The sequence below is a fragment of the Elephas maximus genome, chromosome 18 (genome assembly GCF_024166365.1).
Source record: "Elephas maximus indicus isolate mEleMax1 chromosome 18, mEleMax1 primary haplotype, whole genome shotgun sequence".
In the NCBI taxonomy this organism is placed as follows: Eukaryota; Metazoa; Chordata; class Mammalia; order Proboscidea; family Elephantidae; genus Elephas; species Elephas maximus.
In genome coordinates this window covers 13,792,676-13,808,843 of record NC_064836.1, presented here as the reverse complement: position 1 = coordinate 13,808,843, position 16,168 = coordinate 13,792,676, and the positions used below count along the sequence as shown (strand labels likewise).

The 16,168-nt window shown below is 39.3% G+C and overlaps 1 protein-coding gene across 3 annotated transcripts in view; it reads right to left on the bottom strand.

Moving 5' to 3' along the window:
- The window catches only part of MDM4 (MDM4 regulator of p53), a 49,060-nt gene that overhangs the window by 25,735 nt on the left and 7,157 nt on the right, over positions 1 to 16,168 (bottom strand). For all 3 annotated transcript variants that reach the window (XM_049857850.1, XM_049857849.1, XM_049857851.1), the window contains exons 2-3: positions 4,979 to 5,091; positions 2,385 to 2,459 (exon numbers count right to left, since the gene is read on the bottom strand). In XM_049857850.1, coding sequence (XP_049713807.1) covers positions 2,385 to 2,459; positions 4,979 to 5,056 — 153 coding nt within the window. In that variant the 5' untranslated portion in view covers positions 5,057 to 5,091. The remainder of the gene's footprint in view (positions 1 to 2,384; positions 2,460 to 4,978; positions 5,092 to 16,168) is intronic.

Genomic DNA, 16,168 nt, shown 5'->3' with positions numbered 1-16,168 from the left:
CTTCTAGTGTTAATAGAGGAATTTAGCGAAGTTGCAGGGTACAAGGTCAACAAACAAAAGTGAGTTGGGTTTCTATATACTAGCAATGAGAAATCTGAAAGGGAAATTAAGGAAACAATTTCATTTACAATGCATCTAAGAGAATAAAATATCTAGGAATGAATCTAACCAGGAGCATGAAGGACTTATACAATGAAAATTATAAAACACTACTGAGAGAGATTAACGAAGGCTTAAATAAATGGTGAGATGTTCTGTGTTCTGGAGTTGGAAGACTTAATATTTTTAAAATGTCAATACCACCCAAAGCGATCTACAGATTCAACGTGATCCCAATAAAAATTCCAGCTGTCTTCTTTACAGAAATGGAAAAACCAATCCTCAACTTTATGTGGAATGGCAAAAGACCCCAAATAGCTAAAGCAATGTTGGAAGAGAAGAACAAAGTAAAAGACAAAATAAATAAATGGGACCTCATAAAAATTAAAAACTTTTGTTCATCAAAAGACTTTATCAAAAAAGTACGAAGGCAAGCTACTGACTAGGAGGGTATCTTTGGAAACTATATATCCAACAAGAATCTAATAACCAAAATACATATAAAACTTTGGCAATTTAACAACAAAAAGACAAATAACCCAATCATAAAATTGGGCAAAGGACCTGAGTGGACATTTCACCAAAGAGGACATTCAAATGGCCACCAAACACACGAAAAGATGCTCAGCGTCGGAGAGACGCAAATCAAAACCATAACGAGATACCATTTCACTCCCATTAGAATGGCTAAGATTAAAAAAGAAATGGAAAACAACATATGTTGGTGAGGACGTAGAGAAGTTGGAACCCTTATCCATTGCTGGTGGGAATGCAAAATGGTACAGCTGTGGTAAAAAGTGTGATGGTTCCTCAAAAAACTAAAAATAGAACTACCATAAAGCCTGTTGCTGTCAAGTCGATTCCAACTCATGGCAACCCGATAGGACAGAGTAGAACTGCCCCATAGAGTTTCCAAGGAGTGCCTGGTAGATTCGAACTGTCGACCTTTTGGTAAGCTGATGTAGGTAGCTCTTAAGCAGTATGCCATCAGGGTTTCCAGAACCACCTACCATATAACCCAGCAATTCCACTCCTAGGTATATAGGTATATACCCTAGGTATACATCTAAAAGCAGAGACTCAAAGAGACCAATGTTTACTGCAGTACTGTTCACAATAGCCAAAAGGTGGAAACTACCTAAATGCCCATCAAGAGAGGAATGGATAAACAAAATGTCGTCCATACATATAATGGAATACAACTCAGCCAGCAGAAGAAACAAAGCCTTGATACATACTACAACATGGAACTTGAAGACATTTATGCTAAGTGAAATAAGTCAATCGTGAAGGACAAATATTTACATCCCAGTTAATTGGGATGTATTTAGTGCTTCTGTTCTACCTCCCAGTGTGTTGTGTAATGCCTGGGGTCTTAAAAGCTTACAAGTGGCCATTCAAGGCTCAACAATTGGTCTTTATTCACCTGGAGCAACAGAGGAAGGAGAGTCAGGAATAGGAGAAGGACATAGAATGTGTGGCTAATTGACTCCATCAACAACTATCTCTTTTGCCATGACACTAGAACTGGATGGTGTCCTGCTACTATTACTGAACATTTTTGATCAAAGAGTCTACAGAAGAATCCCAATCAAAAGGGGAAAAATGCAGAATAGAATTTCAAATTCTGAGGAACTCCAGCCTTTCTGGAGGCATGGAAACATGGAGGCTGGATGAAACCTGAAACTATTTCCCTAAAATCTTTAAACCTTAAACCAAAAATAACCCCTGAAGTCTTCTTAAAACCAAACAATAATTTAGCTTAACTAGTAAAGAACATCTGCCTAAAGCATTATGCTTTTTTAAGATTTATCTATCTGGGATCAAACTGACAATAGAAACTCGAAAGATTAGATAGGAACCTTAGGGAGCAGTGAGTTAATGTTAATGGGGGTGAACAACTCAGAAAAGGAGGTTGAAAATGATTGCACAACTCAAATAATGTAATTAATGCAACAGAATTGTACACGTAGAAAAAGTTGAACTGGTGCATGTTTTGCTGTGTATTTTCTCAACCACAACAAAATTAAAAAAGGAAACAGGAAGTTCAACGTGAACTCGATGATCTTTTTAAAACAGAGCAAAACTTGCTCCCCCAGTACCTCAAGAGAAGAACTTCCTTTCTTAGGCCTAAACACACAAGCGAGCGTACATAAAAGGAACATGTCCAGAGGGTTCGTGCTACTGTCAGCAGCGGAAACACAGAATGACATACTGCTACTTCTCAGACGTGTTCAAAGCATTTAGCTGAAGTGTTTCTCTTGAGATCTTCTCCGGTGACTTACCTCTTTAACAGTGAACATCTCACCCTGTGCACCTGCTGCATGCAAAATCTTCAAAAGTGGCAGTTTTGGTCGTACCTGATGTAAACATAAAATAAATCTTCTATTTACATTTCAGTTAGACTTGTCTCTGTAACCCTATGGCACAAAAGAACTTCCTGAAACCTTTTTTTTTTTTAAACGAACCCTAGTAAATTACTTATTACCTAATACATAAAATCATCCAATGCATAAAGTGACTTTGCAGACTATCAAACTACTTGTTGCCTTCCTGAAAAATCGTATTTCAAAAGATACTGAAACCAAAAACCAAGCCCACTGTCATCAAGCAGATTCCAACTCATAGCAACCTTACAGGACAGAGTAGAACTGCCCCATAGGGTTTTCAAGGAATGGCTGGTGAATTCGACTGCTGGCTTTTTGGGTAGCAGCCTGAGCTCTCCACCACTGCAACACCCCGGTTCCATATCAAAAGACAGCAGAGATTAAGGCCAGGCTACCCAGACTGAACCTTGGCCTCCTCACTTACTAGCTGTGTGACTTTGGGCAAATAACCTACTTCAATTTCCTGCTCTCAGGAATAAATGAGGTTATATATGTAAATTGTGAAGAACAAGGCCTGACACATAGTAAGCACTATGTAAATGTTTCAGTTACTGTTGTCAAACAATTAAATATATCTTATTATTCATCTTCTACCCAAAAAACCAGGGGTATCACCAGATATATACACATAATTAAGAGAAAATTTTTTCTTTAATTTAGGTTCAGTGTCTCCTAAAAACTAGATTCATAAGAACAAGTATTAATGCACTGTTTCTCATGTGCTAACACAGAACTGTTTTCAACTATTAGTCTCCAAACAGGTACTGTATTATAAGGTCACTTTTTAACACCACTTTTTTTTTGCTTATGGCAGAAAACGTCCATTTCCTACGTAATCTCACTAAGTCAGTGAAATCAATGGAGATGTGCAACAGCTGGATATCTGGAAATTATTCCCTGACCAGGCACCACATAAAGCTCAATAAAGTATGCTCAGTGCATATCTGCAGCTTTTCTTCTCAAGCTACACTTCAATCCCTTTATCTATTTTCAACTGTGTTATGTGTCTTTTCCTTATCAAGTCATAGTTCTTTGTATAGAAGAGAAAATGACCTCTTTGTTTGTTATCTCTTGACTCTGTGGAGTCTGTCTTTAGCCACATAATTAAAAAAAAAAAAAATTATGATCATACTTGTCTCTCCTCCTCTTACAGCTTCCTTGGTTTTATCACGTGTAAGGCCTCTGTCATTCTAAAGTTTTATAATTAATTCCTAAATTTCCTCCTACTATTTTTTAATCACTTCAATTTTCACATGTAAGTCTTTATCTTTTCAGAAACCATAGAGGCAGAAAGGCAGTGGGATAACTATTTAAAGTCCTGGGGGGAAAAGAAACTATTAACCAAGAACATCAGATCCAGCAAAACTGTCCTTCAAGAATGAGGGCAAAATTAAGACATTCCCAAATAAACACTGAAGGAATTTGTTACCACTAGACCTCCCCTGGAAGGAGCCCTGGTGACCAGTGGTTAAAGCACTCAGCTGCTTTTCAGATCAACTTGATGACAATGGGTTTTTTTGTTTTAGTTTAGACACGCCCTGGGCCTTGGGGCTGCACAAATAAAGGGTTATGCACTCTAAAAAATCAGCCACTGAAAACCCAATGAAACACAGTTCTACTCTGACAGACATAGTGCGGCCATCAGTCAGGATCAACTCCACAGCCACTGGTCTCAATTTTTTTAGGCCTGCCCAGAAAGAAATGCTAAATGGAAGCCATACATAGAGGGGTAAAAGGTCTCCATTAAAGGTAATTTCTTGGCAAGTATAAGGGCCAGATTTAAGGTATTTTTGGCTGATAACTCTTTAATTTATCTGAAATTTGTTTTTGTACAAAGTCTGAGAGGTCTTCATTTGTTTTCTTTCCAAGAGTGGTCAATTATGTCAAAACCATAAGGCACATTTTCCCACAAAATCTAAACTCCATCTTTATCGTATATTAAGGTACAGAGCCCTATATATCGTAAAATGTTTACAAAATTACAGAGTTTATAATTATACACACACACATATATATATACGTACAAATGTCAGAGGAAAAAGTATGGAGAGGACTTGGAAGGAGGGAAAAGATGGTCAAAGAAGTCTACAGATAAATATGTTACAGATCAAAACATTAACAACGTTTGAATTTTTTGTAAGACTACATTAGCTGTTCAAAGAAAACAAACTGGTTACGCAACACCAAGGAGACAGAAAACAAACTTATTTAACCCAGCCCCAAATCTTCCACTAGCCAGTCCCACTTTAAAGCACATTAGTTTTCAAGATGTATACTTTTGGGAAATCTATAATCTCCAAAAATTTATTTAGTCAATGATCAATTCAAATATATGAGCAATAGTACTGTTTATAGGTTTCTACAATACGGCATTTTAAAAAATAATCATTTCTGCCCTGTATAAAATCCTACCGCCTGTGACGTCAACTACATGCCTCAGTTCAATTTTTGTAAAATTTTAAGAAAAACAGAAATGCCCACCAACGATCTACCTGAGTGATGTGTTCTGCAGAGAGCCTGCGAGCACTAGCAGGTGACGTACACTGGACGGAGGCGGAAAGGGACGTCATTTTGGCAGTGAAGAAACTGAAGTCTGTGGATAAAGCTAAAAGGAAAAAAATTCATAAATTAGATTTTAAAGCAGAAAATTCTCTTTAGCATTTACAAAAAAAGGAGCCAGCTGAAGTAAAAATGACATGCATATGAGAGCTCCTTAAGCACATAAAATACACCCCATGACAAGACAGATTCCTGATACCTTCTGGGTCACTTTCTAGTCCAAAACGCTGCCAAAAACCGAAGCGTTGAATGAAGAGTGAACACCATGCTTCCCTCAGGTGAAGCCAGAGGCAGAAACAGGTTTGGGCATGCTCCGACCTCCACACTGACGTGAACGGGTAAATTAATTTAGCTCAAAGTCAAATTTACAATCATTACCTCCCCAAGGAGAGCTGACAGTTCTTCAGTATCTCCTCCTCTCTTGAGCTGTGCTGAAGAGCACCCCCCAGAAGACAGGTGCAAGGCTGAGGGAATTACCAAGATAACGAAGATTCCAAGAGCACACCAAGGAAATCCTCAACATGTTGGAACATGCCTTAGAAAAGGGCCACGGGAAAGCGAGCCCAATTTTTCCGTATCAGTCAAACCAGCTTTTATGTTGGTGCCAAACCCAGAAAAAGCAAAGGGGGTTAAACCCAAAGGGACATACAACTTCAGCGGAACATACAGCATGAATTAACAGACAAAGGTTTAATTAATTTTTTAATCTTCTACCTTTCCTCCTTTAAAAAAAGTGATTAAAAGGAGAAATAAAATTTTAAACTAACTTGCTTGAGGTTACCTCCCAGCTTTTTTCTAGCAAAAGCTGACAATCAGGCAGTGAAATTTACGAGTAACAAGCCACATCAGGGAATGGTGAGAGGAGCCTAGAATAACAACCAACAAATATACTGGCTGAAGGTAACAAGATTCCTCACATTTTTAGAGAAGGGTTATTAACAATACCAAAATATAAATCCCTCCCTCCTCCCACCAGCTTCCCTTGCTAGGAAATGGAAATACAACAGGGTACAAACACAACTTAGAATTTTAAAGCAACTGGCTTTTAACTAGTATTTCAAATCTTAAAAATACAAAACCAGTGCTCATCTCCCCAAACCAGCCCTGTTGTTGTTGTTGTCCGGTGCCGTCGAGTCGGTCCCGACTCATAGCAACCCTGTGTGCAACAGAACGAAATACTGCCTAGTCCTGCGCCATCCTTACAGTTTGTTGCAGCCACTGTGTCAATCCACCTCATTGACAGTCTTCCTCTTTTCTGCTGACCCTGTGTCCGTGAGTGGTGCAAATGGTTAAGTGCTTAGCTACTAACTGAAAGGTTGGTGGTTTGAATCTATCCAGGAGTGCCTCAGAACAAAGTCCTGGCAATCTATGTCTCAAAAATCAACCATGAAAACTAGTCCTGTAGTCGTCTCCATTTCAATAAAAGGCAACTCCAACCTTCCAGTTGCTCCAGTCAGTAACAATGAAGCTATCCTTGACTCCTTTTTCTCTCGCAATCCACGCCTAGCGCCTCAACAAATCCTGAAGCTATACCTCCAAATATAGCCAAATCCAACCACTTCTCGCCACCCCTATTATTCCTACACCAATCCAAGCCCCTCATCCCTTAAACGGATTACTGTATTAGCCTCCTACATGTTTCCTTGCTTCTACCCTTGCCCCTCTACTTCTTATCCTCGTCCTTTGGTCTTTGCTCAAACGTCAGTTTACCAATGAGGCCATCCTTCCATGACCACCCATTTTTAAAAGAGCAGCCTCAGCCCCCAGTATCTCCTATCCTCTTCCCCACTTCATTCTTCTTCATAGTCTTTTTTATCAACTGACACACTACATACATTTTTATTACTTATTATGTAGAATATAAGCTCCAAGTGGCCCTGTAACTGGCCCTGTGACTTAATTAACAAAACGCAGCAGGAGTGATAATGTGCCAACTCTAGGCTTGGCAGCTTCACTTTTATACTTTTGGAAGCCCTTGAAATCGGGTTACCCTACTGGAAACCACACGAAGAAGGAGAGGCCCAGTTGTTCCGGCTGTCCCCAGCCTTCTAGCCATACCCTCCAAAGTACCAGATACCTCGGGATATTCCAGCCCCAGCTGCCACCTGACCATACTACGTGACAGACTCCAAGTAAGACCACCCAGAGGAACAATCCAACTGAGCCCCAGTGAGCCAAAAGAATCGTGAGAAATAATAAAATGTTGTAATTTACTAAGTTTTGGGTGGTTTATTACACAGCAATAAGTAATTAAAACAAATAGCAAACACTTATATAGAGCTTACTCTGTACCAGGCACATGTATTAACCCATTTAATCCTAAAGTAACCCTATAATATAGGCAAGAGAAGCATAGAGAAGTTATTTGCCCAAGATCACACAATTAGTAGTTGAGTCAAGAATCAAACTCAGACCAGACTGAATGGTCTGACTGAGACTAGAAGGACCCCGGAGGTCATGGCCCTCAGACCTTCTGTTAGCCCAAGACAGGAACCATTCCCAAAGCCAACTCTTCAGACAGGGTTGGACTGGACTATGGGATAGAAAATGATACTGGTAAGGAGCGAGCTTCTTGGATCAAGTAGACACATGAGACTATGTGGGCAGCTCCTGTCTGGAGAGATGAGAGGGCAGAGGGGGTCAGAAGCTGGCTGAACAGACACAAAAATAGAGAGTGGAGGGAAGAAGTGTGCTGTCTCATTAGAAGGAGAGCAACTAGGGGTATACAGCAAGGTGTATATAAATTTTTGTATGAGAGACTGAAATTTAAAAAAAAAAAGAAACTCAGACAAGCTCTAACATCTCCACTTAGCAACATTTCCCCCCGCTGGATCTCAAGTGCACAGAATTGGATCAATCATGATCCTTTTCTTCAAAGTATACTCTTATTGTTCATCTCTACCTGGCCCACTTTTATTTCATTGATTATTTTTAATAATGCAATAAGCATCCACAAACTAGGACTTTTGACAACTTACATCTAACCCTATCTCCCATTCCCCTGCCTCCCCCGACAACCATCCGGAATCCTGTGATCGATCCTTTGCTTTGCATTCATTTTACTGCATCAAAATGGACTCCTACACTAAATTGTGTCCCTGAAAAATGCTGAATTGGCAAATGTTGTATAATATATATTTCTACAACGACGAAATGGATTTCTAAAAACATATATATATTCAGCTTTGTGGCTTTTAATTTTAAAATGCAGATATACATAATTTGGGGAATCTTTATTTCACTAAAATAGATTTATTGGTCCTGTGTCACTTCAGTTCATTTTTAATTTATTTTGACTACTATATTCCTAGTTGGAACAGTGGTTAGGAGCTCAGCTGCTAATCCGAAGGTCAGCAGCTCGGATTCACCAGCCGCTCCTTGGAAACCCTATGCGGCAGTTCTACTTTGTCCTATAGGGTTGCTATGAGCCAAAAGCAACTCGACGGCAACAGGTTTTATATTCCACTGTGATTATACGACAGCTTATTCACCTGCTTTCCTGGTGATGGACATCTGAGTTGTTTCTAGGTTTGTACCAGGGCTTCAAACCAGTTTGTTCTGGTTCGAACCCCTGCTGAGAATTCGCATTTCTAACAAGTTCCCAGGAAGTTATAAACAGGCATCACCCAGGGATCTTGTTAAAATGTAAATTCTGCTTCAGTGTATCTGGGGGTAGAATGAAAATTCTCACCGGGAGTGAAACCGGTTCAAAGCCCTGGTTTGTACCACTGTGAACAGTGCTGCTATTAACATTCTTGGGCATGTCACCCGTTGTACATTTGCAAGAGAATCTCTTGGGTATACATACCTGTAAGAGAAATTCAACTTTAGGATCTGGCACCAAAGTTTTCAAAAGTATTTGTAACAATTCACAATCCCATCAGCAATGTATGAGAGATCCTGTGGACCCATTTCCTCTCCAACATTTGATGTCATGAGACTTTTTAATTTTTGCCAACTAAATGGGTAATGGGCTTGATCTTCACTTCTCTAATCACTAACAATGTTGAACATCTCTTCATATGCTTACTGGCAATGTGTTTCCTCTTCTGTGAAATATCTTAGTGTCTTCTGTACATTTCTATTTGTTTTTTCGTTATACGTATTTATACAAGTTCTTTATATAGTCTGATTATCAACCCTTTGTCAACTGGATGTTTTGCAAATATCTTCCTCTCGATTTGCAATATGTCTTTTCTACTATTTTAATAAAATTAAATTTAATAATCTTTTTCTTTTTTTTTGCAGTCAATGAACTCGGTCTGTGTGCAATTTTTTACACCATAAGGTCTCAGATTCACCTATTCTTTCTACTGAGATTTGGGGGAGGAAGGTTTCCTACTAAGATCATTAACTTTTACTTAAAACACTTCAGTCCTTACTCCACCTGAAGTAGATTTTCCCCCTCAGGGATTTTATTATTTTTTCATGTGGATAACTGTTTTTCCCAGCTCAATTTACTGAGCATGCCTTTCTTGACTGACGGCCACTTCTGTAATGTATCAAATTTCCTTACATGCATGATGTTCCTGGGTTCTCTATTGTACTCCAATATTCAATTTTTCTATGTTTATACAATTTCACACTGTCTTAATACCTATAGTTTACACTAAATCTTATAATCTCGTAAAACAAGTCCTCTCACCCCATTCTTTTTTAGAAATGACCTGCTATTCTTCATCCTTGAATTCTTCCCTATAGATTTTAGTATCATATCAAGTTCCATGAAAATCCCTGTTGGGATTCTGAATGAAATCACACTGACTATATAGATCAAGTAGTTTTCTAATCTATTAACTTGATATATTCCCCTATTAACCACATATCTCTTAATAAAGTTGAAATTTTTCCTATAGAGGTCTTGGACATTTGTGTCAGGTTTATTTCTAAAATTAACATTCTGATAATACTGCTAATGATGTCTTCTCTTTATTTTTTAATGATTTCTGCAGATGTACAGAAATACAAATGGCTTTTATTAATTTTATACTCAGTCACCTTACTAAGTTTACCCAATTATTTGTAATAAATGATCACATTGGAAACAACCAAATTTTATTTCCTCCATTTCCATTCTTGTACTTCTAATTCCTTCTACCTACTTTTTTTTTTTTTTCAAACTTGTCTTTACTGTGTAGGACTGTAAATACAATGTTGAAGACACATAATAATATCGGGCACTTCTGTCTTCTCTGATTTAAAAGGTAGTGCTTCTATTTCCCTATGTGATGTTTGCTCTATTTTTTTTTTTTAATAGCTACTCTTTACAAGCTTAGAAGAGTTCCTTCTCCATTAACTAAGAGTATACCATACGTAAGTGTTCAGTTTTATAAAATGCTTTTTCTGTAACTACTGATATATACATACATATACATATATATATTTGGTCTTTTTACCTATTAATGTGGTGAATTCTGAATTTCATTTTTGGATTTTCTAATATTAAACCCTTGCACACCTAAGAAAAACCCAACTTAATTTTTGGGTATTATCCTTTTCTGTAGAGTGCTAGTTTTGATTTGTTAATATTATAAGTTTTAAAGTCTCTATTAATAAGGAATGGGTCTATAATTTCCTTTTGTTATGTTTTTGTCTAGTCTGACTGTCTGGGTTACATGGGCCTTACAGAATGAATCGTGGAGTATCTCCCAACATTCCATTGTCTCGAAAAAAATTCTACAAACTTGGGATACTACGGTCCTTAAAAGATTAGTAGAACTCACCTGTAAAACTTATAAAACCTGGTGGTTACTTTCTGGGAAAAATTTTAATCACTGCTTCAATTTCTTTAATAGTTATTATTTAAGCTGTTTATTTTCTCTTCCATTTTGTCTAAGTTTTCAAAATTACTAGCATATAGCTGCCATCGAGTTGATTCTGACTCATAGTGACCCTACAAGGCAGAGTAGAACTGCTCCATAGGGCTTCCAAGGAGCAGCTGGTGGATCTGAACCGCCGACCTTTTGGTTAGCAGTCAGGCTCTTAACCACTGAGCCGCCAGAGCTCCATATAGGTGACAGCATCCTCTTTTAACCTCTACTTTGTGTATAGATACATCCTCCTTTTCACAATATTGTTTATCTTCTCACTTTTCTTAACGAATCTTGTTGGAGGTTTGTCTCTTTTTTTCCCAACAAAAAACAACTTTAGGCTTTATTGATCTTCTCCACTGTATCTTAGTTTTCTTCTTAATAATTATCCCCTCTTATTTTTATTACTTCTTTCCATCTACTTTTTTCAAGTTATTCACTGATCATTTCCTGATCTCTTAAATTGGACATTTAGCCCATTCCCTCTTTTATTTAGGCTATGAATTCCTGCCCTCCCCCACACTTTTTTATTCACCAGACATATTTTGATATGTGAAGTCTCATTACCATTCAGTTCTAGGTAATTTTAAATTTCCATCATAATGTTCATTAATCCATGAGTCATACAGTGGTACACACATTTTCCAAGTTTACATTTTTGGAATTAACTTCTAACTTCACTGTGGTAAGAGATTATCCTCTGCATGAAGCCACTGTTGAGGCTCTCCCTGTGGCCTAGTAGAGACCCCCTTTTTAATGCACGCTTGCAGAACTCTGTTCCTTAGGTCAAGCTTGTTGATTTTTAAAAATCTTTTATATCCTTGCTTATTTGTCAGCTTGACCTACAAATAAATAATTAAGAGATGTAACAAAATCTCTTACTATGACAGTGATTTATCCATTTATCCCAGTGTAGGTTTACCAACTGTTGCATCATCAATTTTGGAACTTTTAATTAGAGGAACATATGCTTTCAATTACTGTATCTTCTTGGTGAACTGAACCTTTTAACATTATGTACTGATTCTTTCAATCCCAATTAATACTTTCTGTCTTAAAGTATATTAATTAGCCACACACCTTTCTTTTGGGTAGTAGGTCCTGGTATGTTTTTTCCCAACTTTTTACTCTTTGCAAGTCCTTAAACTTTTTGGTGTGTCCTATAAAAATCACGTATCTAGACTTTGGACAATTTTTTTAATCCAAATCATCAATTTTATCTTTTAACTGGTGAGTTTATTCCATTTATTGTAATCAATATATATGGGTATATATATAATGAATCAATAAAGATGGGGGGATCAGTGACACACACCATAACGCTCCCCTGCACCAAAGACCAAAAAAAAAAAAAAAAAAGAAAAAGAGAAGCAGATAGGGAACCCTGAACATCCAAAAAGAAAGTTCAAGAACTGAACTGAACACCAAATGGAAGGAACAAGGAAAGCAGCAAAACAGGGGTATCACAGAATGGAGGAGCTCAGCCAGCTGTCCCAGCCCACTGCAGCTAACTTGGGACAAAGTCAGCAGCAACCTTGGGTGAAGACAACAAGAAAACACCTTCAAAACTTTCCCAAAAGGGACACAGAACATCTAGAGACACACATGGAAAGCAGCAGAGACAGGGAGAGGGCCGGATTCAGAATGGAGATACTCAGGGGCAGCAGCCCTAAACCTCAGGGGCAAGAGTGTGCAGAAGGCGGTGGACCCACCGAGTGTCGGCAGGAGCTCTCCCACCCAACCCGGTCCCTGGGCTGCCCTTGCCCCAGCACTCGAGGGAGGACAGGTCCTGCTCACTGGCCACAGAAGACATAAGGTGCCCTATGCATATCCTAGCCAAAGGATCTCCCCCTCAAGCCGTCCTCCTGATCAGAGGTGGCACAGTGTCCCATACCCCAAATGCCTTGCCTGACCGGGGGACCGTTAACAGAGCCTATCATCTTCCTCTCACCCAACCCAATCCCGTCCACTACTCCCCTTGCCTACCCAACAAGCGAGACTAGGTGTGCCCCTGTGGTTGTGACCACCCACCACCTACTCCTTCTGCAAAGGGCCTGGTGGAGGGCAGCAGCAGCAGGACAAGAGTTCACCCACCACTCCTCCTTCCTCCAATCCAGTGCAAGGCAGCACCTCTGTGTGTGCATCCACTAGGCACAACTCCATCCCTTAACCTGCCCAGCAAGGGGTAGAAGAGCCATGACTGTGTGTGCATCCCCCTGTAGCCCCTTCCTCCCTCCCCGACTGTGACTGCATCCATCATGCATGACTCTCTCCCTTAACCCACCCAGCCAGGGGCAGAGGAGCTATGCCTGTGCGCACAACCCACCACAGCCCCTTCCTTCCTCCCTCTTCAACTGACATGAGGTGGCACCACTGCACTTGCATTTACCAGGGTGACTCTCTCCCTTAACCTACCCAGTGAGAGGCAGAGGAAATGTGACAGTGTGTGCACCCCCCAGCGCCCCTTCCTCCCCTCACCTGAAACGAGGAAGCACTTCTGTGCGTGTATCTGCCAGACATGGCTCTATCCCTTCACACCCAGCAAAGGGCAGAGGAGCTATGACTATGTGCACATTCCCCAAGAGACCCTTTCTTCCCTCCCACAGCCAGCACAGGGTGGAAGAAGAGTGAGTACCCATGGACCCATCTGCTGCACCTTCCTCCCTTTTCCCACGCAACAGACAGAGAGGGCAAGGCTGAACAAACATCCACCTGCCATTCCTTCCTTCCTCCCCTGACCAGGTGGAGATGGAGGTAAAGCAACTGTGTGAACGTCCTCCTGCTGCCTCCCCTACCACCCACACCTCCTCCCAACCAGCAAGAGGTGAATGACCCCACTCAGCCACCACAGCCACCACATCAACTGCTCCTGCGCCACCAAACTGAAGACCGATGGAAGCCAAAGCCCAATCAACCCGTCCTCAGCTGCCCCACAAGATCAGTAAACAGAGATCCAAGCTCCCACACCTACCTGCCACTCCACTTGCCCAGACAGGTAGGGAGGGCTCCAGTGGGGCCAGTCCAATGACCAGAGCACCACTCCAGCCACACCTGCCAGGAATCACCAAAACAAAACAAAAAAGGTCCCAGCAAAGAATTATACAAATCAAAAATAAATACAATAACCTCTTAATCTCCTGAGACAACAGAAAATAGCAAACTACCTAAAGAAGCAGGAAAAGACAGTCCCAGCAAATGACTATAATAAAGAACCAGAAATTCTCCCTAAGGAGGAAACGATACTGGAGCTTCCAGATAAGAAATTCAAAAGGCTTGTGTATAGGAATTCAGGAAAACAATACAAGCATAAAATGACAAAATAAATAGACAATTGGAAACAATACAGAAACAGCAACTAAAAATCCAGAAGCTTAACAAAAAAACTGCAGAAACTGACAACTCAATGGAAAGCCATAGGAGAAGAATTGAAACAATGGAAGGTAAGATCAGTGGAACAGAAGAACAATCTCTTGACACTATCTGTTCAAGAAAAAATCATAAATAAAAAAAAATGAAGAAAGCCTAAGTGTGGACACCATCTAGAGGAATAACTTACACATGATCAAAATCCCAGAAGGGGAAGAATCAACAAAAAGGACAGAAAAAACTGTTAAAGATATTCTGACAAAATATCTAGTATCATGAAAGATGAGAAAATAACCATACAAGAAACACAACGAACCCCATATAGGACAAATTCCAAAAGAAGAAAACCAAGACATATAATCAAACTTTCTAAAACCCAAGACAAAGAAAGAAACATGAAAGCAGTGTGGGAAAAATGAAAGATCACCTATTAAGGGGCAACGATAAGACTAAGTTCTGATTACTCGGCAGAAACCATGCAGGCAAGAAGGCAATGGGATAATATACATAAAGCCTTGGAAAAAAAAAACTGCCAACCAAGAATTATGTATCAAGCAAAATTACTGCTCAAATATGATGATGAAATTAGGACATTTCCAGAGAAACAGAAATCAAAGTAAAAACCATACCAACTTTACAAGAAGTATTACAGGGACAGAAAACTAACAACACACCAGATAACAACCTGAGATTAAAACACATGACAACATTAGACAGATATCAACCCAGATAAAGACCTCTCAAAAATAAAATAAAGCTAAAAAATGGAAAACAGGAAACCAGAAATGTCAATCTGTAACTGACAGCCATTTCTAAACATAAAGGGGAAGTAAAGGGTATAGGTTCAGAACTACCACATGGAAAGGAAGTCAAAAAATATCCAGAAATAAACTTCTACTTTAAACTTAGGAAGATAAAGGTAAATTTCAGGGTAACCACAAAAAAAGTCAAAAAACCTACTCATGAAAATATAAAAGAAGAAAATCATAAAAATTCAGTACACAAAAAACCAAAGATGACAAAGGAAATGAAAGACAAGCCACACACACACAAAAAAAAATCCACATGGAAAATTAAGTGGAACAGAGAGTCAACACAACAAAAAAATCAAGACTATGACAGCAATAAACTCATACCTATTGATAATCACACTGAATGTAAATGGCCTAAAAGCACCAGGAAAGAGACTGAGAGTGGCAGAGCAGATTAAAAAAACATGACCCATCAATATGCTATCTGCAAGAAATACATCTTACACACAAACATATAAATAAGCTAAAACTTAAAGGATGGAAAAAGATATATAAAGCAAACAATAGCCAAACAAGAGCAAGAGTGGCAATATTAATCTCTGATAAAACAGATTTCAAAGCAAAATCCACTATAAAAGACAAAAACCCACTGCTGTCCAGTTAATTCCAACTCACAGCAACCCTACAGGACACAGCAGAACAGCCCCATAAGGTTTCCAAGGAGCAGCTGGTGGATTTGAACTGCCAACCTTTTGGTTAACAGCTGAGCTCTTAACCACTGTACCACTAAACAAACACACTAGGTCTCCATAAAAGACAAGAAAGGACATAATATCATAATTAAAGGGTCAACCCTCCAAGTGGACAGAACCCCAATAAATATATACGCACCCTACGACAGAGCTCCAAAATACATAAAACTCTAACGCCAATGAAAAGAGAAAAAGACATCCACAATGATACGAGGACACTTTAACAAACCACTCAGTGAAGGACACAATAACTAGAAAGAAACTCAACAGACACAGAAGACCCAAATACCACAATCAACCAGATTGACCTCACAGACATATACAGAGCACATCACCCAACAGCAGCAAAGTACACATTCTTTTCCAAAGCTCATGGATCATTCTCCAGAACAGACCACATTTTATGCCACAAAGCAAGATTCAACAAATTCAAAAACATCGAA